We start from the raw sequence: 25,860 nt of genomic DNA on the forward strand, positions 1-25,860 counted from the left end.
CTCTGAACCAAATCAGGCACAACTAGATTCTTCACTAATCAACATCGCCACCTGGTGGTCATTAAGGGCATATGCCCTAGAAAGAACCGAAAAGCTGTTCTATAAAGCTGCTGTCAGCTAGCGATCCATCAGCTTCCATGCAACAGCTCCATCCGCCCCACCTCCCAGTTGAGGGGCACCTGTTATGGAGATCCACCCTGACAGGAAGCTGCACAGCCTGTGAACTCCAGGAGTTATACCCACTGATCCACAAGGGAGTGGATGGGGCCGAAAAGATGGCTTTTAAGCTACTAGTGGAGAAGCCCCATGGCCCCGGGTTTACAGCCAGGAGTAACCTGAACAGGGACAGGACTCTGGGGGCAAGGCTTTTTTCTTGCTACTGCTTAGAAAAGACACTGTTTTCTTAAAGCCAGACATCTGCCTCCCAAGAGCTTCTCAAAGGGCCAAGGTTTGCTGCTCAGAGGAACCAGATAAACAGGGTGGAGTCTTAAAAAAAAAAAAACAGGGGTTAAGAGTAATCATGGGGACTATTATCTTATTGATCAAGTCCAGCCAAGGTATATACACATTTTATTTTAAAAAGTTTACAGTTTTCATTATACACAACTATTCAGAGGTTATGGTTAGAGGAGGCATTTGTCCTGTTGACAGATATGCCCAAAAGATCATCACAATGCAAAGAAAAAGGTAGAAGGGAGGAGATAGGGTGAGGAAAAAAAAAAGGGATAAAAAAGCTTAGATTTCGGTTAAGGGCTGGTGAGTCCCTTTTATCTCTTCAAGTATCACACAATATGTACCAAATACAATCAGTAAATAATGGCCATTTCTTCCCAAGCCCACAGACAAGATGAGTATTTGCTGAATGAAGATCCCTGGCCCTTCTCCAGTCGAGTAAGGGCTATTAGCTTCCCTTTCCCAAAGGGGCTTCCATTCCAGCCAATCCCTAGTGGAATCACCAAGGTGTTTGGTGGCCGGAGAAAAAACAAACATGGATTCAGAAGTCCAAAGAATGTAGTTCTTTGTGTCCCAATCAGAAATTTGATTTCAGTAAACAAGGTTGTGAACCCAGTAATGAAGCTGATGAAATCAGATGAAAGTAAATGAAATTGCTTGCTAACTTCTGTGAAAGTTTTCACTTTTCTAGTTGAGTCCCTGAAACAAAGACGTGTCACATGCCATTTAAAAAAATCAAACAGAAACTTGGTGTTTAGAAACTCTACCCATAGAGGTTAGAGGAGAAGCTATCCTTCATGATTCTCAGCCACCCCAGTAGGTGACCTAATAAAAAGCAAGAGCCAAAGCCTACTAGAGCTTCAGGGAGCCTTTTGGAGGAAAAATTCCTTTGTGGGGAGATACTCCTCAGAAGCTTATATCAGCCAGTTGGCAATGAGAACAGCTTTTAAAGTGGAAGAAAAATGTTAGGTACCCAAGAGCTATACGGCAACTTCTGATCATTATCTCACTAGTATAAAATGCTGGTTGAAACTACACAAGCAACTTCAAGGAGAATGAGGAGATTGAGGACAAAAGAGCTAAAATGCTGGTTTTTAGGTTGGCTATCAGTAAAAGTTACCCACTGCTGGGGCTGCCAGAGAGCAGCGGATCAAATGCTGCTGTGTGGAGGCCATCTTGCTTGTGGTGTCTGGCAAGAACTTGAGGTCATTTGAACAGTAGCAAAGAATGAGCTGCGATGGGAAACCACATGGTAGGATTTAAAAAGCGATGGTACTGAAAAGGGCAGGGAAACTGCCAGAAGCAGCTTTGACCTACCACCACCATCTTTACAACCAAGGATGCCCAGCCTTTTTCTGGGGCCCTGGAAGATTCTGTGACTGTAAGAGGAGGCAAAAATCCTGGAAGGCTTTTGGTACTGAAACACCCCCTGTCCCAGATTTACTCTACCATTTACTGTTGGCGGTCTAGAGTCTTACAAGTCAAAGCCAGGACTTCTTCCAGCTGTATCTTTAAGTATGGTCTCCTACTTCCACCACTATCAGATGCACAGAAGTCATAAAAAGATAGCATATGGGATTGTATCCAACCTCTCAAAAGTCAATTTCCTAGTGGGGAGAAAAAGCTCCATACAGAGCCAAAATCATGCATGCGGCCAAGGTTTGTGCCCAGAAAGGATAAACTTACACAGTATGAGTAAGTACAGTGTAATTTGGATGGCAACTGCAGAAGCTTCCAGTACTAATGGAAAAGGCTAATTACACCTTCATCACACAGAGTTAGACATACACACACACTCGCACTCACATGCAGCCACACTCAGATCTATATCTTAACCCTGCAATTCTCCTAAACAAGTCTTACTTTTGGGAATGTCGCACCATCAGGTATCTGGTGCTGGAGCTCTCACTCAGGGGGCAGCTTGATGTTTTCTCATTAGAGAAGTGTGGATTTGGTTGAGGAGCAGAGAGCTGTGCCACTGCTCACATACAATGCTTCCCTAAACTTGGTTCTAGATCAGCCAATTTTTTTTTTTACAAGATCAAATGCAATTATTATCTGGACATTATTTTTTGAAAGGTAATTAGAACACTATTATTTATACAATATTGAAAAAATACAATTTTTTTATTGTTTGAACTGAAATCACCACCCAGCACTTTAAGCCTACCCTAAGTAGCACCTACAATAGGTTATAGCACAAGCAAACTGCTAATTGAGCGGGTAAGCAAGTTAGACAGTGCCAGCAGAGACCCTCCCTCCCCCAAAGTAATGAGAAGACAATGTGCTAGATAAGAGTTAAAGTACACCATTACATGTTAAATAGTTAATACTACCCCCCTTCCAATAAGCCACAAATGCTAGATAGAAAACTCAGTACGGTTAACTAACCTCAGCCCTACATAACTGCACTTTTAAATTTTTTTTTAAAAGAAAACCTTTTGCTTCATGCCCGTAATTAACATAAAATAAGTAAATTCTTTGTCTTTTTATTTAGGAAAATAATCATGCGAAAAGCAAGTTGTTCTTTATATAGATTTTCAAAGAAAAGATTGATTGTGCTTTTTAAATAAAAAAAGATTATCTTCCAACCTCATTGACTCAAACCTTGTGGAATATAGCACTAAACTAATAACACACCAAAAAAAAAAAAAAAAAAAAAATCCCAATGGGACATTCAAAAATTGTCTTTAGAAGGTTTTAGGATTGGCTAATTCTGTTATCGTCCTATTGGTTGCAGCAAAAAGAATACAAAGTTGCTGTCTAAAAGTCTCCAAATTTCCCTCCAACACTTGGATTTGAAAGAAACTCTGCTGGCAACCTGGACATATGGTTGGCTGAGCAAACATTTGATTAGCAGCCATTTTACACTGTCTGATTTCCTCTTAACACATACAAGAGAGAAAATTCTTTCAAAACCTGTTCCTCCACCCCCCCCCCCCCCCAAAAAAAAACCCCAAACAAACAAAAACACACACACACAAAACAGCTGTTCCTCCACCTTATATTTCTGAGTCCCTTTTTCCTATTCAGGCACATTTTGAATAAAGCAGTTTGTGTCTCCCATGTAGTCATTTGGGGTCTAAGATCCTTTATTTGTTCTAATTATTATTCATTTGAAATTTAGGATGTATTTTTGGGTCTAAAATACCCATTTTCCACTACCACAAGCAGGTAGTGGCCAGGCTGTTGCCAAGAGTGGCAAAGAAGGGAAGACAAAAATAAAACATGAATGAGAGTGCCCGCGGACTCACAGCCACCAGGCAGGTCTTCTTCCCAGGGCTAATGGTCCACTGAGCAGCTTGTTCCGAGGAGGAGACCATCCCTTTGAAGGTGAAGGTTAAATTTCCAACCTAAGCACAAGTCACACATGCACACCACCACCACCACCACCACCACCACCACCACCACCACCACCACCACCAGCACCACCACCCCGCCCCCCCACAAAAAGAAAACAACCCTCAAATTTAAAGTTCCTAGTCCAGGGTAGCAGTCCCAAACTGGCCAAACAGAAGTAGGATGTGACTTTGCACGTGGTTTGGGTAAATGCAAGCATCTTCCCACTTTTCTCTTGTCCTGCCTGTCCTCTCAAAAAGGTCTAGATCATGAACTCTACCCCAAGAAAAAAGAATCAGGCTCAGAAAATACTTTCAAAAGGGTCTCCAAAGCAAAACACTTGTGGGTGGGCTGCACGGCCTGGTAGCTTGAAGGGCCAGAATCTACATATAAAAATGTACTGAAAATCTCAGTCAAAAAATTGTATTAAGTTTTCAATATTCCAATTAGCTCCTTGTTTTACACGTTTACTCCACAGAAATGGGGCCACTGGAAGTCATAGGAAGGCGCAGCTCCAAATGCAACCACAGCAGGCTTTTTTCCCTCCCCAATCTTTCCATTTTGAAAAAGCACTACTCTATCTTCGTGTCCAAGAGCTGGTTAGTTTGGTTTGTTTCTTTGGAACCATCAATAAAAGAAGCAACTTTTTTTCTGTTATTTTTACTCACGTCTACCTATCAGAGCGGCTATTTCTTTGACAGTTCAGTAGCACATAGGTTGACTTGGCCAAATGGACTTATGAATGCATGCATTCACACCGCATATTGCTACCAAAATGGAATGTGGGAATATGCTATGCACCTCAGGTTGAGAAATGACCAAGAAATCAAGATCTAAAGGGTGATATATAATATATATATATCAATGCTATTATTCATAAAAACCTTGCTTAGTAATAAAAAAAATTGCTTTGTTTAAATATGAATATTATAGTCTGCTTCTCATGGTTAGGAAATAATAGTCTTTCTGAAAAGCAGGTGCTTTTTCTACTACAACTCCATATCCTGGGCCTCATCTTCCGAAAAGTCAGACATAGAACTCTCCGACGAGCTGTCACCGGTGCCCTCTTCCTGCTCTTTCAGTGCCTCCTCCGTTGCATATTTCTGAATGTACTCTGCACGGGGGTGGATACAAAGAAAACACAAGGGCACGGTGAGCAGGTAGGCATGTGCTTCAGTGACCCAAAAGCCAGCAAGTCCCATAGAGGTTCAACCTTACCTTTGATGCCAGGATAGTAACAAAGATGACAGATTTTATGGTCACTAAAGCTGAAGGTAAGTCCCACAGGAAAAAACTTCTTTGGAAGAGTTTATACATTTTGTCCCAGAAGGGACAAAGCAGAACACTTGATCTGCAGAGGAATATATATACTATAGCCTAGCACTAGAACTCCCTTAGGCCATCACCTACCAGGGTGGATCGACAGTGCCTAAAACAAGGCACAGCTGCAAGGGCCTCAGCTCTAAGGTATGGGAAAGCCAGCAGAAGTCCAAGATGATGCCTGGTATTGAACAGCCTCTGGTTCTCCAGTCACAGTCTACCTCCAACTCTTTTCTCATTGGCTTAGCACTAGAGTTGCACTTCAAACGTGATGGAATTAGGAACTGTGAACCCCTCTTTTTAAACATTTTATTTTTATTGTGGCAACATATATATGACACAAAATTTCCCATTTTAACTACTGTTGTGTACAATTCAGTGATCACATTTTCTTGACTTTCTATATTAATAAAACTAGTCATCTTCCAAATAGAACTAGTTGATTCTGTAGTAATTTACAAGGAAATATCCATCATTTTTAGATTTGCAGTTATATAACTAAAGTCAGCCCCAACTAATATTTTAAGAGTAGATTTTAGTCTGAATAGATCCTTCATGTCAGGTTTCTGAAGTGGCTGGTAAAAGTCTCTTAATCTGCTCAGGAATGAGCTGCTAAATGGAGATACAAGTTGCCTCTGAGTGATTTTACCATGTATTATTTACTTTAGTGTTCTGCCATACCCTAGGCTGAATCTTCTGGCTGAAAAAAAATTTAGGAACTGCTGAATAAATCATTAAACTTGTTACTGAAAACTGTAAGTGCATACTGTTTTCCAAAAAATAGTCTATACATAACACAGAGAAACTATTAGAATCCTATTCAAAATTCAAGTGAAGGAAAAAAATGCCCTCACATCTTATGCTTTTTTTCTTCTGTGGAGTTGCAGGGACTAGCTGCCATAGGAAGATAAAGTAAATGGCCAAATGGGCCCACCAAATTTGAATTTTAAATTCTTAAAGGATTGTGAAGGAGGTGGAGGATGGACAAAATCCACATGTGGCCAAATGTGGCCCTTTAAAGACCAAGTGGACCTCTAATTAAGAGTCTTTCCAATTTATTTGTAATAACTTCACTCTGAAATCAGGTTAAACAAGGCCTTGACTAGGCAGGAACTTACCTTTCAAAGTGAATGAAATATTTACTAATGCCTTGGAAATTTTACTTTTACCACTTAATGGGTTGGTTATTTTGTTTCTTCCTTTTTAGAAGTGCTGCAATTTAACATTGTTCTTTGGCATGTACTTTGATACTATGAGCCTTTATTATATCCAAGGAAACAAATATTAAATAGTTACTAGGTCTTTCAGGATATGGCCAAAAAAAAAAAAAAAAAGAAAAATATTAAAAGGCAAGAGATAAGAGATGCCAAGTGCCATCAGAGAGCTCAGGAAGGCAGTCAGATCTGCATAGATCCTTAAAGGATTTCTGCCAGCTGCAACATAAGAGAGGCCGCTCCAGGGGAGGGGCAGAACATCGCCAAAAGCACAGGTAGAGAAGTGTCTGGACTGTTAAAATGCCAAGTAAGATACAACTACATTGGTTTTCTTTCTTAAAAAAAAATCTGAAGCAAATAAGCCAATTAAGTATAAGGATTTTACTACAGTTGGATGGTGAGTACACTGTTTCATTGTGTTTTTTTTCCTGTAGGTTTTAAAATTTTCACGACTAACAAAGGACAGGGAATATACTTGGATATCTGAAACCAGCTAATGATGTACTTAGAGGAGGAAAGGCAAAGATGTAGATTAAACAGTAGCAGAGAGTCCTGAATGAACTGAATGCCCCTTAATGAAGGATTTTGAGCAGGAAAATGACATCTTTAGGTGATTCCAATTGCTTCTCGGCCTTTTGGCTAAGATCAAGTGTAGATGGCTTCAATGGTGCCCAATATTTACACATGATTTTACATATGCAAGATTAAACAGCACCAACTAATTATGAATGCTGACTAATGTTCAAGGTACACACATTTACCCATGATGTTAGGCATGCTGAGTATGAGGTGACTGCTGCAGAAATGGAAATGTCCAACAGGCAGCTTGGGAGAGGTCAGGCCTAGTTACACACAAGTGGGAGGCATCTACCTGGAGGGGATTATCTAAAGCTGTGATTCTGAAGATTTTAGGAGTTTAAGGCAAGGAAGAGGAATGTTTGAAAGTGAAAGGAAAAATAAACAGCACTGTCCCTAAGGAAATACAAAGGAGGAGATAAAGGTTTTTGAAATGTGGTACTTCAGAGAATGGGGGGATAAAGAAGGAAGACTAAAAATGCTAGTGAGGAAGTAAGTTATTGGGGGAAGAGGATCACAGGTTGGTGGGGGGAGTGATTTTGAGAAATAAAGTAGGAAATGTTATATTTTCTATTGGAAAGTACACTGAAAAAAAAAAAAGGGTTTAAGAAGGGGAAAAACAAAACAAAACAAAACCCAAAACTTATATAAAGGTATAACGAGTTTGGGATGAGCTCAGGTCTGTTGGTTATGACTGTCTTGGATTACTGAGGAAGACAAAATTAACATCTCAGAAAGTTATAGTGAGCTAGAGCTAAGATAAAAATGCAGGTTAGATTCCTTTTGTAACTGGTATTACGGAGATATGTGCAAAATAATTGGGCTAGTATTAAATTTCTGAGGCATAATGAGTATGAGAACTACAGAAACATACTTCACTGAGAAATCACATCTATGGATTGCCAGACATGGTGATTCCTATATTAAAACTAATATATTCCCGTAACAGAATTTTATCTGGTTGAAACTTTTCTTGAAATACATGTTTATTTAGGTTTGTAAATATATGGCTACATAAATTAAGATATAATTTGTAAAGCACTTGACACCTAAGTAAATTAGACTAGATTTATTTCTACTTTATCTCAACAAAGGCACCAAACAATAACCTATAGAGTCCTGGGAAGAATGAGAAAATAAACAGAAAGGAAACTATTATTCAACAAATCGCCTCAAATGCTCCTGATTGTCTCATACCTGAACAGTGAAGACCTATAAAATCATGTTCTCATAAATTATTTCTACTGCCATCTCTTGCAAATGTATCTCACAGGATACATTATGAAACTGACATTATGGACTGCCATGCAGATGGACAAGTCATGTGAAAAACTGGGTAGTTGCCATTCATTAAGAGGAGGCGGTCTATTTTTATTGGACTTTGAATTCCTCTCTTTCCTGGTGGAACTTTATTTACCCAGACTCTTGTACTACGAAAGGTCTCTAACATACACTAAAGTAAAAAGGACAATATGATGAAAACTGGTAACCTCTGTAGAGCCTTGGGTTTCATTTGCAACTTTAATTTTAATGAAATTCATATCCCGTTGGCATTAACTGTTTAAAAGCCCTGAATCTCAGCAGAGTTGTAACAATTACTTTCCACCTACTCTCCAGCAGTTCACTGGACTCACCAGGACAACTTACAAGATGATGTTGGACAACACCCAGTCCAAGGAACAGAGAGTGTCACTAAATCCTCAAGATTGGGAATGAACAATGGACTAAAGTAGACATTGGTATTCTATCATAGACTTATTATTGTTCTGTCAGTGGAAGAACTTTTACCATTGATATAAAGGCAGTGGCCACCATAAGTGCTGTGTGGAGGGAAAGGGAAGAATAGGTGTAATATGGGGGTATTTTCGGTACAGTGGAATTGTCCTGCATTTCATTGCAATGATGGATACAGGCCGTTATACATTTTGTCATAACCTACAAAACTGTGTGGGACAGAGTGTAAGCCATGGTTGGTAGCAATGTTTCAATATGTGTTCATCAATTGTAACAATGTGCCATACTAACGAAGGACGTTGTTAATGTGGGAAAGTGTTGGAGGGGGAAGGAATGGGGCATATGGGAATCCCCTATATTTTTTATGTAACACTTAGGTAATCTAAAGCTTCTTTAAAAAGAAGGAAAAAAGAAAGGGAAAACAGGATTTCAAATCCTAAAGGATGAGCAAACCATTGCTACCACCATAAGCATATTTCTAATTTTAATAGTACATTTTAAATTTTAATAGAAAAATCACAAAGTACCAAGGCAATGGTGCCTGGTATTTGGAGCAGAAGAGAAACATGGCTAGGTGTGAAATTCCCAGAGAAAGAAGCAAGTTGGTAATGGTACCAAGAAAAGAAGCCAGTTGGGTATTTTAGTTCAACAGGTAAAAGGCTAATGATAAATTCAGCAATTGTTTCATAACTTCCAGAGTTAAGTGCTTTCCTGAAGGGTCATGAAGATCCTTACCTGTAAACAAAGCTGAGACTATGCCTTTCAACTAATACTTTATCATTCTCAAGTCCCATTTTTGAATGTTACAAGACAAGAGGAAGCAAATGAAGTCAAAGGTTCTTTTGTATGGGTGTCCTCAGGGATTTCTGGCAGGATTACATATATTACCATCTAACAGGTGAGCCTCCTCCCTTTGTCATCTTTCCTTTTTCTTATTCTCTCATTCCTTCCCTTATTCCCTGCCTGTACCTTCAGTCTTCCAAAACTGCCTGAGTCATTGCATGACCCTTGGCACTACAGGTCAGTGAGCTCTGCTCTAGACCACACACTGTCTCTTTCTATGCTCTACAGAAATGATTAGGAACTTAGTAATTTTAAGAAGGGCTTTTAAAGACCAAAGACCAGCAGACCTAAATTCTTCTGTTTCCAGGTTAAAGCATTTACAAGTGTTTGCCTTCTTACCTTTAATTTTCTGCTTGTATTCTTCTGGTCGGTGGAGGTACATGGCTGCCGCATCACCATTGAGAGGATCTATGGGGTTAGGATAGGCCAACAACTGGGGCAGGAAGGACTCAAATATATTGGTAAGGTCTGAAGAAAATAAAAAACAACAAACAAGCACAAATATGTCATGAACAGGAATAATAAGTTTACCTAAAATTTACCTGAGTCAGTAGTCAAAACTACTTCCTTCCTAGTTATTTAAATACATGGAGTTTTTTCCATTGAAAGTTTGCTCTATTACATTGATTTATATATATTCCTTTAGCACCAATTAAATTTTTAAAAATTTTAATTTGAAGAACCAGATAAAGCTATTCACTTTGAAAGACAACTGTCCCAATTCTAATTCACTCCATTTTTCCAAACCAAGAATTCAGAAATACTATATACATTAAAATTTGTGCCTCAATATTTTATAGCACTCTATATTCCTACAAAATGAGTTGCTTTCTTAATATGGTCATTTTTCTACAGCTTTCAAAATCCTCGCTCTGAAAAATATTCAAGCACCAGATCTTAAAAGAACTGAACACAATTTTGGAGAAATTGACATTTACATCAATTTTTAAAGTTTCTAATGGAGGCAAATATAATCAGTTTTCAACTATTCTGGGTAATAAGGGTAAAAGTTTATATGGACCACTTAAAATTGTAAATACGCATAAGATAAAAGTTGCCAATTTACCTCATTTACTTAAAAGCATTTTAATAAATATTAACTACTTTACCAAATTTGGCACAAGGTACTAGATATACACAGATCACATCTACATACATATTTAGCAAGAGCAACAAAACCCTGCAGTCACATAGTGTTTTATAAAGGAAGCATGACTTGAAAACATGGGTGTAATATAAGTCACAATTTTCCTTTAAGTTCAGAGATGCTATAACCTCTCTATTGCTTCTCAGCAGACAATGAACTGTGGAACCTTTGTGCTTCTATTTCTCTGTCCTACTCTACTCTCTGCACGGAACATTTCTGTTTCTGGAGGGAATGCTAAAGTATAGCAGTATAAAAAACTAATTTTTTCTGCTCTTTTAAATAATGTATTTCTTTTTCCCAGAGTGAGCACTCTTATACAGTATTATAAATGAGTGCTTTATCAAGCCATATCACTTTAGATCAGCGGTTCTCTGTCAGGGGTGATTTTGCTCCCCAGTAGACAACGTCTTGAGACATTTTTGATTGTCACAACTAGGGAAAGAAGGGAGTGCAGTGCTACTAGCATCTAGTAGGTAGAAGCCAGGGATGCAGTTAAACATCCTGCAATGCACAGGACAGCCCTCAACTTATCTGCTCAAAATGTCAATAGTGTTGAGGCTGAGAAACCCTGCTCTGGATAAAAAAGATGGGCTTCTGCCCCTTTTATCTGAACCTATAATTAGCACTATGCTTGTTAAATATGTGTTCCACAAACTTAAGTCTTCTGTCTGTTCATATGCTGGTTGAGCCCTGGCTCTCAACAGAGTTGCCAACACCTACTCTCCAGTTCACTGGACAATTAACAACAAAAGGATAGTAATGGACATCTAACAAAAAGGGATAATGGACAATGCCCATTTCAAAAAACTGTATCTACAACTGCAAGCAAGATAGTTCCATCTATCTGCCCCATGGGATCTAAGCTCCTTCTCAATCAGCAGGGTGGGCATCACCACCCCCAATTCCTCAGGATTAAGGAATGAACAAACATAAGGTGGGAATACAACTATGGATGAAAGAGAACTTATCATTATAGCAATGGAAGAACTTGTATGGTTGATATAAAGGGAGTGGCCGCCAGAGTTTCTGATGGATGGAAAGGAAGAATAAGTGTAACATGGGGCATTTTTGGGACATTGGAATTGTCCTGTATGACTTTGCAATGATGGATACAGGCCATTCTACATTTTGTCAAAACCAATAAAATTGTGCAATGCAAAGTGTAAACTACAATGTAAACTACAGACCATGGATAGTAGCAATACTTCAATGTGTTCATCAATTGTAGCTAATGTAGCACACTAATGAAAAATGTTAATGGGGGAAAGCATGGGAGGGGGAAGAGGTAGGGTATATAGGAATCCCATATATATATATGTATACATATAGGTATGTATATTTTTGGAGGTACCAGAGCAAGGGATTGAAAGAGGGGCCTCATATATGGGAAGTCAGCACTCAACCACTGAGCTATAACCATTCCCTACCCCTATATAGTTGTTTTGTTTTTGAGGTACTGGGGCTAGAACTTGAACTCAGGACCTCGTATGTGGGAAGCTGGGTCCCCTGAGTTGGCTTTCTCGTTTTGTTTGCCTTTGCTCATTTTATTTTGTTCTTAGGAGGCATTGGAAACCAAACCTGGGACCGCCCACGTGGGAAGGAGGTGCTCAACTGCTTGAGCCATAGCAGCTCCCCCTATATTTCTGATGTAACATCTATGTAAGCTAAAACTTCTTAAAAAAAAAAAAAAAAAGTATTCACAACACCTGGCCAGAGTCTAGTGCATAGGAAAGGTTCAATAAATACTGCTTCTTTTCCTCTAAAAAAAAAAATGATGGGCAAACTTTTTCATAAAGGACAAGATTAGGCTTTGTGTGCTACATGTGGTCTCTGTTGTAACTACTTAACACTCAACTTTGCCACTGTAGCACAAAAACAGCCATAAAGACAAATGGTAAGCAAATAAGTGTGGCTGTGTTAAAATAAAACTTCATATACAATAACAGGCACCCAAAGTTTTCAGACCTCTGCTCTAGAAAACCTTTCAAAGTAAGAGGCAACTCTTCCTTATCATTGTAAAGTTAAGAAACTGAGTGGTTAATGAATAATCTAAAGCAGCACTATTCAATAGTACTTTCTGCTGTGATGGAAGTGTTTCATATCTGTTATTCAATATGGTAGCCACATATAGCTACTGAGCCTGGGAAATGTGGTTAGTGTCACCAAGGAACTGAATTTTTCATTCTATTTCATTTTAATTTAAATAACTACAAGAGGCTAGTAGCTCCTGTATGGCACAGCACAACTCTACAGAACAATATAAGAGAAAGGACCATGGCAGTTAACATAGCACTGTTCTTATAAACCAGATATTGACAAAAGCAGGTTTATCTTCAACCTCTCACATTTTGGACTTGGTAGTATTACACGGATTTGGCTAGTTCGTATTCATAAAGGCCAATTTCAGAATAGTCCCAAAGGATCACATTATAGTAAGACCCTGATATATCAGGCAACAATTGCTGAAATTACTTGCTGAAAAAGGAAAACAAAAACAACCTTGCAAGATACCCCAAACTACCCGCTGGAAGATTTTCATTGCAGTTTTATTTATTTATAATATATTTTTAAAAAAGAAAGCAACATATTCAACGAAATTATTTACTATACAAAACTATTAAAACCTATTTGTAACAAACAGAAAAAAATGATTATGCTCTAATGATGGATGGAGAAAAGCCATAAAATAAAATTACTGCTATGTGCAGTATATATGCATAAGAACAATATTTTTAAGTTATGCTAAGGCAAGATGGGAATTGGCTGTGGCTCAATCAGTTAGACTCCCGTCTACGATACGGGAGGCTCTGGGTTTGCGTTCCAGGGCCTCCTTGTAAAGGCAAAGCTGGGTCACGTGCTGCGGAGAGCCGGCGGAGAGTCGGCGCAGAACGATGATGCAACAAAAGGGAGATAAGCAGATACAGGGAAAAAAAATGCACAGCAAATGGACACAAAGACAGCAAAGAAAGGAACAAGGCACAAGTGGGGGAATAAATAAATAAATAAATCGTTAAAAAAAAAAGTTGTGCCAAGGCAAGAGGCTAACTCTCCACTTTTCAGACTTTAAATGACATTTTACTTTTAAAAATAATGTTATCCTGTAAATATATTTTGTCTACTTTTTTATATGTATGAAAGGTTTAACAAAAAGCATCTGAAAAAATTTTTTCCTCTCTTTTAATCTTTGGTGGGGGGTGGTAGATTCATTAAGGCAGTGGTAGAAAATGCCACTTAGGAATACCACTGGGGATCTAAGCTCCTTCTCAATTTAGAGGCTGAGTGGACATTGCTATCTCAGGGTCCTCAGGATGGAAGAAAAAAATATGGATTAGAGTGGACTTACTGGTATTCTGTAGAATTATTGTAACTCTAGTAATGGAAGAAATTTTATCATTGATGTGGAGATAGTGGGCATGGGAGTTTGAGGAAGGCAGGGAGAGGGAAAAAAGAGGTATGATACTGGGGCATTTTTGGGACTTGGAGTTGTCCTCAATGATATTGCAGGGACAGATGTAGAACATTATATATCCTGCCATAACCCACTGAATGGACTGGGAGAGAGTGTAAACTACAACATAAACGCAGTGCTTCAAAATGTACTCATCAAATCCAATGAATGTACCACACTAATGAAAGAAGTTGTCGATGTGGGAGGAGTGAGGGTTGTGGGGAATGGGTATAAGGGCTTATATTTTTTAATGTAACATTTTGTGCGATCTATGTATCTTTAAAAGATTAAAAAAAAAAAAAAAGAATAGCACTTAAGTGGTAAGAAAATACCACAGAAGCAAATTAAGAACAAAAAAGAGGCATGGATATTTGACAAAATGAACATACTCCCAGAGCAAGGAAGGGTTAATACTAAATACATTAACAGTAATAATAGTAACAGCAATGGCAGCAGGAACAGTTAAGACTTACTGAAAACCACAGACTCTTAAGCACTCCACATACACATACACTACGCAGAGTGAGATAGGTACTATTATTTTCATTTTACATGAGGAAATTGAGACACAGAGGTTAAGTAACTTGTCCTAGGACTAGAAACTGGGTTTCAAACTTGCACTTTACCACTATGTTGCCTGTGTTAAAAGATACAATGAACACTGACTCAGCCTTTGTGATGGCACATGTTCTCCACATCTCTGCATGGAAATCTCACACCTTCATTGGTAGGACAGCCAAAACCATAGATTCAGAGAAGGTACATGGTTCCTCTCTCCCACCACCAGAGTTTCCTTTTCACAAGTGTAAGGTCAAACAGGGTGGTCTCAGCAGAGAGTGTTCAGGGGTTTCTGTGGCAGAATTGTGCTTTGTCAGAGGCAGTGTGCTTGTTTTCAAGTAGCTCAACCACAGGAAGTTAAACACTCTGACAGATACCTATACAGAGTCATGGAGGGAGGAGGGGAAGGTGCTTCTCATGCCACATTATCATTACAGGTGCTGCTCATAAGGATTAGAAGCTAAATGCTCTTTTCAAACAATAACAAAAACCTCAAAATAAAGGTTTTATTACTTATTTATTATAATATTCAGAAGTGCTTCAGGACTAGAGAAATATCACAAAGATGGCCTATTTCACAACTAAGTGTTTCATGTGTTCCAGGAAGAAATTTTAAGCCCTCCCCCACTTTTAAGTTTCTCAAGCTACTGATAAGGGCATCTGCCTAGGTATCTGTTACAAATAAATAAAAGAACCCTCAATTATTGTTTTTTTCTTCCTGGCATTAACATACTCTTGAGATACATTAAGGATGTGCTGTATAAAACAGAACTATAAAGCAGAAAAAGAAAAGTAAGTAGCCCAGTTTCCAGTGCAAACAGCTTTGGAAGGCCAGCATATTATGGCTATGGATATTTTAAAGCTGTAAAGCCTCCCTGAAAGTGGCTAGCAGAGTGGTTATTACTGAAAGAGTCTGCCCAAAAGCAATCTCTCTCAAATGTGCAGATGAGGAAAAAAAAATCTTCCTTTAAGACAAAATATGTTGACAGAAAAGACTAAACTATATAAGACAAGAATGAAATAAAGAAGCTCATCTTTGGGAAATCCATCATAATGAACTATTTTCCCCCCTAAAATTGATTATTAATAGTAAAAACATATTAGTTCAAAGATTTTTATTTTTAAAACCATTAACCTTTGGAAGTGAATGAGGCCCAAGTGACTGAGTGCCTGCCTAACACAGGGGAGGTCCCATGCATCCTAAAGAAGACAAGCAAGACAGAGAGTTGACACAATGGGCTGGCATAGTGAGCTGATGCAACAAGAGCCACAAGGAGGAAAACATAATGAGAGATACAAACAAAGCAAGGAATGGAGGTGGCTCAAGCGATTAGGCACCTCCCTTCCAATGAACAAACAGAGCAAGTGCAAACAATGAGGGGGTGGGGAGAAATAAATAAAATAAATCTTAAAAAACAAAAACCATTAACCTTCAACTTTTGGAAAAGGAGAGAGCCATACACCAGAGAAACAATGTAGAGAGTAGAGTCAGCTGGTTCTAATTCTAGCTTTCTTAAGGTTTTAAGGAAGTCCCAAGATCTCTGAGAAGTATGAAATATGATGTACAGACATCAAAAATCTGTTTTTGCTTTAGACTTGATCAGCAGTTTCTAAAATATGGTCCATTAGGGTTGATTCTTCAGGCGTCCCATTTCTGATCTTAGAGTTATTAATGTTTATGATATTACAATCCTCATTCCTCAGTTTTGGCACATAAAGATTTACAGTCATACTTAATTAAGAATTACCTATGGGGTTTTTCCAAAATATGCATGCTGAGGGCTCACACCTACCCCAAGGACTCTGAATTAGGATTGGCTGGCATCTGTGTGTGTGCGTGTGTGTGTTTGTATAATGCACAGCCAAGAAATACTATCTGCCATATACACTTCTTATCCTAAAAGACCGACTGGGAAAGAGACCATTTGCATGTACTCTGGCTAAAGAGAATGTTCAGGTCTTAGCAGCTATGCTGCTGAAGTTTTTCTAGTTGAGTACCTTCCACACTTTGCTACAAATCCAGAGTCCCCCCTGACTCTCACATCTTTCTTTTCTGCACACTGCTGTCACCATCATTTCCTCCAAGTTAAGGTATACCAAACTGCAGGCAAGAAAAAGTACATCAGCCTTACAGGGGCACATTAAAGGGCTGCTTTAGAATAGACTATGTGATCATGGATATCACCTAACACAATGTGGCCATCTGGGCAAGGCAAATTCCATTAGGCTGCACTGTCTCCAGCAAGGGGAAGCTGGCTCCTTGGTGGTGAACAACAAATGAAAAACTTCATAAAGACCATAAATCTAATCTCAGGCCTTCCACTGAGCTCTTTGACCTTAGGTCTCTTCCTCTCTGCATCTCAGTTTCTTCATCTGCAAAAAAGAGAAGTATAACACTGCTGTTCCTTACAAGGAGGAGTAACATATTACTAAAAATGACTATAAAATATGCTTCAAATTGTATCAAAGGACTAGACTAAAATATTAATACAAATATTATACCTTCAAAGAGCTGAAATTTCAACTACTCATATCCCTTAAGGAATATACCTCATTCCTAAAGTAAAGCCACTTCATTCTAGGTGACTCAGAGTAAGATGGTCCTGAAAATGGCTTAAAGGATGAAACACCGGAGGGGGATGAATCACAGATCTCAAATTTTTTTTTCTTGGCTTTTTATGAACCAGTGACCAGAAGTTATTTCCTCTTTTCCTATTTCCCTTGAAAATTAAAATGGAAAGTTTTTATATACAGCATTCTGCCATTTTCAGATTAAAAATCCGAAGCTTTAAATTGTCAGTCCCATCAGGAACCACAATTAGCAAACAGCAGTCACCTGGGGGACTTTTACTAGTATAATCATCATTTATTTTTCAGATTTAACTAAACACCATCATGATACAATACAGTGACAGTTGAGTGTTGAGAACCATTAAAGCCATTCCTTACTTCTCAAAAGCCAACCATCCCAGCCCCTTTTCTATTTCTACGCCCTGCCCCCCAGATGCCCAACACCCTGGGTTCCTTCTTTTAAAAGACAAACAAAAAAGTGTTTGTAGAGACATCAGCCACTTGTACAGCAGTGTCAATTCTGTGATATTTGGATTTTAAGAATTAGCTTCATACACTTGTTAGCTCATCATGTTATATAACTTTTAAAGAACGTCTAACCTGATAACTGCCAAATGTTTATAACTGATCATTTATATTTTCGGTGTTATCAAAATAAAATTATTTCCTGTAAAACCTACTCTTCTAATACCTAGAGGTTGACTCCAACATACTTATTCCTAGACTTCAAACCTCTGGAAGGAAGTTGGTTTGGCTTTTCTCCTTTATTCCATGGACTCAAGTTTCTCAGATTTATTGTTTGCCCTAATGATATGCCTCTAGTTCCTCCTCTTTTCCCTTGTCACAGAGCTATGCCAAGCCCCAACATATCCCAGTCCTGAATCAGGGCAGCCATCTCCTAGCTGGCTTTCCAGGTTCCAAACTCTTGCCTCTATAATCAGAGAAAGTTTCCTTTAAAAATCACTCAGGTTTATTTCCCATCAAGAGCAAGTTCTTCATGGTCTGGTTCAAAAGTCTTCATACTAGAAGCATTCTATCTGAACAACTTTATTATTTCATCGCCCCCATCAATATGTCCTTCCTCTGCTAGTAGAGAATCACTGGCTGCAGACTACTCTAGCCACTACTCTCTAAGGTCCTTACCTGTTCTGTCATCCAATAGGGCTAAAAAGATAGGGAAAAAAAGTCCTGCTGACAATTGGAGGGGTGAAAAGATGGACCAAAAAAATTTATTAAGTTAACTCTAGTGGACTAGAATTGATGTTGTCACTCTGGGACTTCAACAGATCTTTCTTTTCCTGAGCTTTTGACCATGCTAACTGACATTAATGGCTAAGTAAGTTTGGATTGCCTGGGAATTTTAACTATGCTATGCATATCCTTGACTACTAAAGAAAATCAGTAGCTGACCTTTCAAAAGGTCAACTTTTGCCCTGTGTTAATATAAGGAATTGTAATAAATTGATCAGGAATTGCTAAGTCATGAATTTATAATATGTTCTCAAAATAAGGCTAACCATTAATTTCACTTTATTCATTAAAAAGGTTTTATTTATCTACTATATGTAGGGGGGAAAGTAGTCAACTTTTAATTAAGACAGAAAAATTAAAATTTCCAGATTTCCTCTGTTTGTTTAATAATTTGGGGTTAATTAATAAAATCTTTCCATTTCCATCCTTTTACCAGCTTCTAAGAAGTTACAATATTAATGAATTTGAGTTTTTTTACTTCTTTAATTTTCTCTTGCTTACAGTCTATTAAAAATAAAAACATGAAAGTGGATGTGGCTCCAGCAATTGGGCTCCCGTCTACCATATAGGAGGTCCAGGGTTTGATACCCAGGGCCTTCTGGTGAAGGTACACTGGCCTGTGTGGAGAGCTGGCCCACACAGGAGTGCTAGCCCACGCGGAGAGCCAGCACAGCAAGATGACACAACAAAGAGAGATACAGAGTAGAGACAATAAGAGACGCAGCAGACCAGGGAGCTGAGGTGGTACAAGAGAATGATCACCTCTCTCCCACTTCAGAAGGTCCCAGGATCAGTTCCTGGAGTTGCCTAATGAGAACACAAGCAGACACAGAAGAACACACAGCAAATGGACAGAGAGAGCAGACAAGGGAGGGAGGGGGGAGAAATAAACAAACTTAAAAAAAAAAATTCTATACAGAAAACAAAGAGTAGTAAAAAACCTATATACCTCATCAGCTGAAGAATCAGCATTGCATACCATCAAGCAGTTGTTGTATATGAAAAAGATGTGGCAAGCAGAAGGCCTTAAAAGACAGATAACCCACTGAGGAAAACTTCAATAAAGCCAATTGAGTAGAATACCCTCAGACAGGCAGGCAGACTTGAAAGGAGATGTGGCCTTGAGATAAAAACAAGCAAAAACCAAAAAAATTCTCTAAAAATGGATTTGAACCCAATTTCAAAGAGGAAAAACTTATCTCTAAAGCTGCTTTGAGGGCGTACATGTGACAAGCTGAGACAGACCACCACACAAAGACTTTCAGCAGCACCATGGCGTAGAACCAGCTAGCCACACAGCTCGCCATGCTGTAATTTAGCAGAACATGCTGCTCCTGTAATAATGTAACCCACCACCAATGTGCTAAATGATAAATTCCAAATGTATACAATTACTTAACTGAGAGGGTCTTAAGTGTGGATAAAATATACAAAAGGATGTGAACTCATCTGACTGATATATATGTTCTCATGTGAATGAGTCCATGGGGATCTTTTAAAAATAAAATGAAGTCTCAATGAAGAGGGTTATGTAGGAAAGAGGTGGGAAGAAAACAAAACACCTTTCTCTCTAAAATACAACAGAGTAGGAATAAGAATTAGTAGTCAAATACTTGACAAATTTTTATAATGTACATGACATTTATACTTAATTGTGCTTAAGTGGTAGTATTATAGTTTTTAAGTATTCCATGCTAAAAAGTAGTTATTTCTCCTACATGTGGGAAAAGGCAATATCAAAATGTAGGGTACTGAAACCTGGAGGCATACCAAATACATTCTGCCAAGTGCCAGATCACCAGGTCACCAACCTCAGGTATGTAGTAATATAACATGGAATGTTTTAAAGTATGCCACCCATGTAGAAAATAATTTCCCATCTTTTGCCTAATTGCAGCCCCTTCCCTGCAATGCCTTAAACCATAATGATCTGAAGAAAAGATTGAATGCTATTTTACATAGATCCAAAAGAAGAAACAGGCTCTTGGGCATCAAAAACATTAACCTTATTGCCATGTCAATCTTGAAATATCCCCCATCTTACTTACATGTTTTTAAGAGGTCATTCATCCTAGTTCAAATCTGATTTGACCCTGCTTACCTTAAGAGATTGCAAGCTAAAACATAGCAAAAGGATTTGATATTAACCTTCCAGAAATGAGGGCAGTTAATATGTAATTAACTCATTTGGTATTCCTACAGCTTATACTAAAACTTAAATTTTACACCCCCCTTGTTGCTGTTTTGTGCTCGCTGTCTGCTCTCTGTGTCCATTTGTTGTGTGTTCTTTCTGTGCCCGCTTGTCTTTTCTTCTCCTCTTTCTTTTAGGAGGCACTGGGAACCGATCCTAGGACCTCCAGTGTGGGAGAGGCACTCAATTGCTTAAGCCACCTCATCTCCTTTGTCTACTGCGTCTCCTCACTGTCTCTTCTCTACGTCTCCTTTTGTTGCATCATCTTGCTGTGCCAACTCTCTGCAGTGCGGGCCAGCTTTTGCCTTCACCAGGAGGCCCTGGGAATCGAACCCAGGGCCTCCCATATGGTAGACGGGAGCCCAATCACTTGAGCCACATCCGCTTCCCTAAGTTTTAATTACTGGACAAGAATTTAAGTTTGCCCTTAATGTTAGAAAAAAGATATAACTTCCTGCAATTACACAGCTAAGTAGCCATGCATGGGGAAGACTTTACCTATACACAGTGATTACAAGAAAAGAAAACAAAACAAATCATGCATGCCTACATAATCAAGACTATCCCAGAAACTGTTGGCCAAAGAAAGTAGAATATAGCTATTGCTGTTCTCTAGGGCCACAGCCTGGCTGGCTCATGTTCCAAAATCTACAAAGCTTGGACCACTTCATGATTCTAATGTTGGCCACCAGTGAATGTGGTGGTGCTAATGAATTTCCACTAAGTAGTTCAACCCAAGAAGACCTCATTATTCTGTGTATGGCTTATAATTAAACTCTTGAGCCACATACCTTGCACCACTACATATGAAGATCTCCAAGCAGAAAGATAAAGGAGGTGGGTCATGGAGCTAAGTACTATTGAAGCCATCAAATCCAAAAGTCAGCATATTTCTTATCTACCTCAGCTGACATTTCTCGTATCACACTGGAAAAAAACTGCTCTACTTGCCCTGTCTAGGGGATTCATGATGGCATCTAGGTATTCCAAAGGCAAAATGTTTGTGATTCCAACATGGATGGATCAATACTGAGTTCTCAAAACCTGTTCAAACAGCTCCCGGTCAATCAATCATCCATGCAGATACAGACATTTCTTGTCTAACTACACTAAAATGTCTAGAAACATAGTTAGCACACATGAATGCAACATAAAGCACTATTTTAAGTTACAATTATCTTCAGCCAAAATTTGAATTGTGTGGGAAGATTCATGGGCCGCCTGACTGAAAGGGGGAGGGGGGACTACTTCCAACATGGGAGAGTTTCAATTCATTAGGCCACAGTGGCATAGTATTATATCAACAAATACTTACGTTTTGAAATTTTTCTAAATGCCTGGTAAAAGAAAATTTGTTTCTCTTGTCTAATCTCAAAGTGACCGCAGCATTCCTTCTATGTTGTCAACTCCTTTTTGTCTGTTATTGATTCCCTGGATGACTCCAGGCAAAGTGATATCCCAAATGATGATTTTTCTCACCAGCAAAATAAAAGGTAGAGTATCCAGCCCACTGGCTAGCAAGCCTAAGGGTGAGAAGTACAAGCTTTCCAATTTTATAAGAAAATTAAATCTTCCAACCTTACTTGTCCACAACTTAATCCAAAGAAAAAGTAATTTATCAAGTTAGTCAAGCAATGAGTAAAATGAAAGTTGGAGAGATGAACACATTTGCAGGGTCAAGCGTGCATGACCTACAAGGGTAGATGAGGGAGATTAAAGCTATATTATAGTGAAGGTACTTGAGCCTCAGGAATATGGGTTGATAAGACAACTAGGGTAAAGTATAATTTGGAATGAAAAGGAAAACTGGAAAATAGAGGGGCACTTAACACATGGCTTAATGAACTTAATTCTCCTTACACCAGTCCTTAAAATTATAGTTGCTTTTATTTATTTTTAAAAATTTATTTATTTCTCTCCCCTTCCTCACCCCAACCCCAGTTGTCTGTTCTCTGTGTCTATTTGCTGCGTCTTTTGTCTGCTTCTGTTGTTGTCAGCAGTACAGGAATTGGTGTTTCTTTTTGCTGCATCATCTTGTTGTGTCATTTCTCCATGTGGGCGGCGCCATTCTTAGGCAGGCTGCACTTTCTTTCGCACTGGACGGCTCTCCTTATGGGGCACACTCCTTGCGCGTGGGGTTCCCCTACGTGGGGGACACCCCTGCGTGGCAGGGCACTCCTTGCGCGCATCAGCACTGCGCATGCGCCAGCTCCTCACGGGTCAAGGAGGCCAAGGGTTTGAACCGCGGACCTCCCATGTGGTAGACGGACATCCTAACCACTGGGCCAAGTCCACCACTCTATAGTTGCTTTTAAAACTAGAATTCATATCCCTTTGTTTATACAAGTTGTGATTCCTGATGCAGCCCCCACTACTCTGGAAGAGCAGGAAGGGATAAAAAAAAAAAAAAGACTATCATGCAGGAAGCCAAAATGAATCAATTTTGTGAGGGTACCTGATACTTTCTTTTTAATGTCACAAGAGCAACAAAAGATACTCTTCGTACTCAATTTATACTTGATAACTTCATACTGATCACAAGCATCTCTACAAAATTAACCATAATACCCACTATAATTAGCTTTCTTGCAAGGTTATACAATGTATAATTTAAAATTACTGAGTGGGGGAAGTGGCTCAAGCAGTTAAGCGCCTGCTTCCTATATGGGAGGTCCCTGTTTTGGTCCCCAGTGCCTCCAAAAAACAAAACAGACAAACAACAAGCAGCCAAACAAGAAAGCCAACTCAGGAGAGCTGATGTGGCTCAATGACTGAGTGCCAGCTTCTTGCGTGCAAGGTCCTGGGTTCAATCCCTGGCCCTGGTACCATTAAAAAAAAAAAAAAAACAAAAAAAAAAAACTGGGTGATTAAAATACAAGCCTACCAATTACTAAAATTTTTGTGGGGGGTGGGGAGAATAGAGGACTAAATTTGCTACTAATATGAACATTGTTTACTTTCAGGTTAGGATGAGTATAAATCTGAGATTTAAACTGGGGATGGTTATCTTACAAATAGGTCTACCCACTGCACAGTACATGCAGTGAGCAAAGTATGCTCTTTACCATATTATACAGTAGAAATATTGGAACAAGTTTTGATCCCCAAGCTAAGCATTTTGCTTTTCAGCTGAATATTTACATTAACATACCAACTTTCTCATATTAGTAATTTAGTACTAAATTAGACTTTTTGTCCTATGAACTAAGAGTCTCAAGAATCACTGCAGGAAATTGAGTGATTCAGAATTCACTAATAATAAACTAACCTTCAATGTCAGAGGTTTTTAGCAACTTGCAATAAAAAGTCAACTTAGACCCAAAGATCAGATAAGTCTAACAGAAACTTCAAGGTCAGCTGAATCAACCCTTCCTAACAGTACACATATATAGTATTTACCTGCTCCTAAAATCTTCCATGAAAGAAATATTGAATTTTCTTGAGAAACAATTTGGGATTTGAGTAAAACATCAAAAACCATTCTCCCATACTCAGTACACTTTCTTTTAACTCTACCCTGAAAACTTGTCTTTGTAGTTTCCTATATGCACCTGTAATGTTAGTGTCCAGCTCTTGTACTACAGAATACTTATGATAGCTCATGTACATGTAATACTGAAATCTGTTTTCAAAGGTTTATTTTTACCCATGTGATTTAACTGTTATTAATTAAACACTTTGGAGGGCAATACAAGAACATACTTTAACAGTTTACAAACATGATAATATCTTAATCCTTATTGGCTTTCTGCTTTAAAATCTGTTCAAGATCTCAAACATTTGTGGTGGGAATGTAAAATGGTATAGCTACCTCCAAAACAATCTGCCAGTTCGCCAAATGGTTAAACACAGAGTTACCTTATGACCCAGCAATTAAACTCCAAGGGAAATGAAAACATATGTTCATCCAAACACTTGTATATGAATGTTCACAGCAGCATTATTCTTAATAGCCGAAAGGTGAAAAACAAGTCAAATGTCCATTAACAGATGAATGAACAAAATGAGGTTTACCTATACAGTAGAATATTATTCCGCAATAGAAAAAAATACTGATACATGAAATGATGATGGATGAACCTTGAAAACATTACGCTAAGTCACAAAAGCCCACATACTTTATGATTTTACTTATGTGAAATGTCCAGAATAGGCAAATCTATAGAGACAAAGTAGATTTAGTGATTGCCTAGGGCTGGGGAGAATGGTGAGGCAGGGAGGGTGGTAGCTAAAGGTTTCTTTCTCAAGTGAAGAAAATGTTCTAAAATTGACCGTGGTGGGAGTTGCACTTAACTATGACTATACTAAAAACCTTTTGAATTTTCCACATTAAATGGGTTAATTGTATGGTATTAGATTGTAACTCAATAAAGCTGATATTTATTTATTTTTAATCTGTTGTGAGACATGAAATATTTGAGAATTAGCAAACCTCTTCCACAAAGCTTTCCTGGTCAATGGTAAAAGAATTAGTGAAATTGAAGTCCAATTTACTTCACTGTAATTGAAACCAGCATGTAGTATTCTGATATGTATATTTCTGAAACTTGACTAATCTAAGAAAATACATCATTCCATCAGATATTTCAGGCAGCCTTCCAGACATTTTTACCAAAAAAAAAATCTTAAAAAGAATTCTTTTAATTAATATCAGAGTATACATTCTCTCTTATAGCTTCATCTCTTTATAATCTATTGCCTCCCTAAAACTCTCATGCTAAACAGTACTGGGCATGATAAATTCACTCATTAATTCAACAAATATTTGAATCCTTACTGTTTACTAGGCTCTGTTCTAGGTAATGGGTATATTTACCTAGATAAGATCAAGACAAAATCTCTGCTCTCATGGAGCTTACAATCTAATAGGGTAAGATTAAGAAACAAATACTGGTTTTAAAAACGTATTCAAAACAGGGTGCTGTGTGAGAAGGGTGTTATTCTAGATAGAGTGGTTAGGAAAGAAGGCTTCTCTGAGGAAGTGATGTTTGAGGTAAGACAAGAAGGTGCAAGCTATACAAAGACTGAGGTAGATAATTTCAGGAAGAGGAGATAATTCTTGAATGGTAAAATCAGGAAGGGAAAAAGAAAATCAAGGTTAACTGTCTGCTGCTGGTGACCAGTCTTCCTCTGTGATTCTTGATCACTATCATCTCAGCACAAGTATGTCTGGCAAAGGTGACAATAAGACAGCTTACCTACCTTAAAAAATTTA

The 25,860-nt window shown here is 38.4% G+C and overlaps 1 protein-coding gene across 4 annotated transcripts in view; it reads right to left on the minus strand.

The window, feature by feature from the left end:
* Positions 1 to 553: 553 nt before the first annotated feature.
* The window catches only part of UBE2H (ubiquitin conjugating enzyme E2 H), a 114,106-nt gene continuing 88,799 nt past the window's right edge, over positions 554 to 25,860 (minus strand). For all 4 annotated transcript variants that reach the window (XM_023590159.3, XM_004463241.4, XM_023590158.3 and 1 more), the window contains 2 exons: positions 9,819 to 9,947; positions 554 to 4,906 (listed from right to left, as the gene is read on the minus strand). In XM_023590159.3, coding sequence (XP_023445927.1) covers positions 4,782 to 4,906; positions 9,819 to 9,947 — 254 coding nt within the window. In that variant the 3' untranslated portion in view covers positions 554 to 4,781. The remainder of the gene's footprint in view (positions 4,907 to 9,818; positions 9,948 to 25,860) is intronic.

The sequence above is a fragment of the Dasypus novemcinctus genome, chromosome 5, assembly GCF_030445035.2.
Source record: "Dasypus novemcinctus isolate mDasNov1 chromosome 5, mDasNov1.1.hap2, whole genome shotgun sequence".
Classification (NCBI taxonomy): Eukaryota; Metazoa; Chordata; class Mammalia; order Cingulata; family Dasypodidae; genus Dasypus; species Dasypus novemcinctus.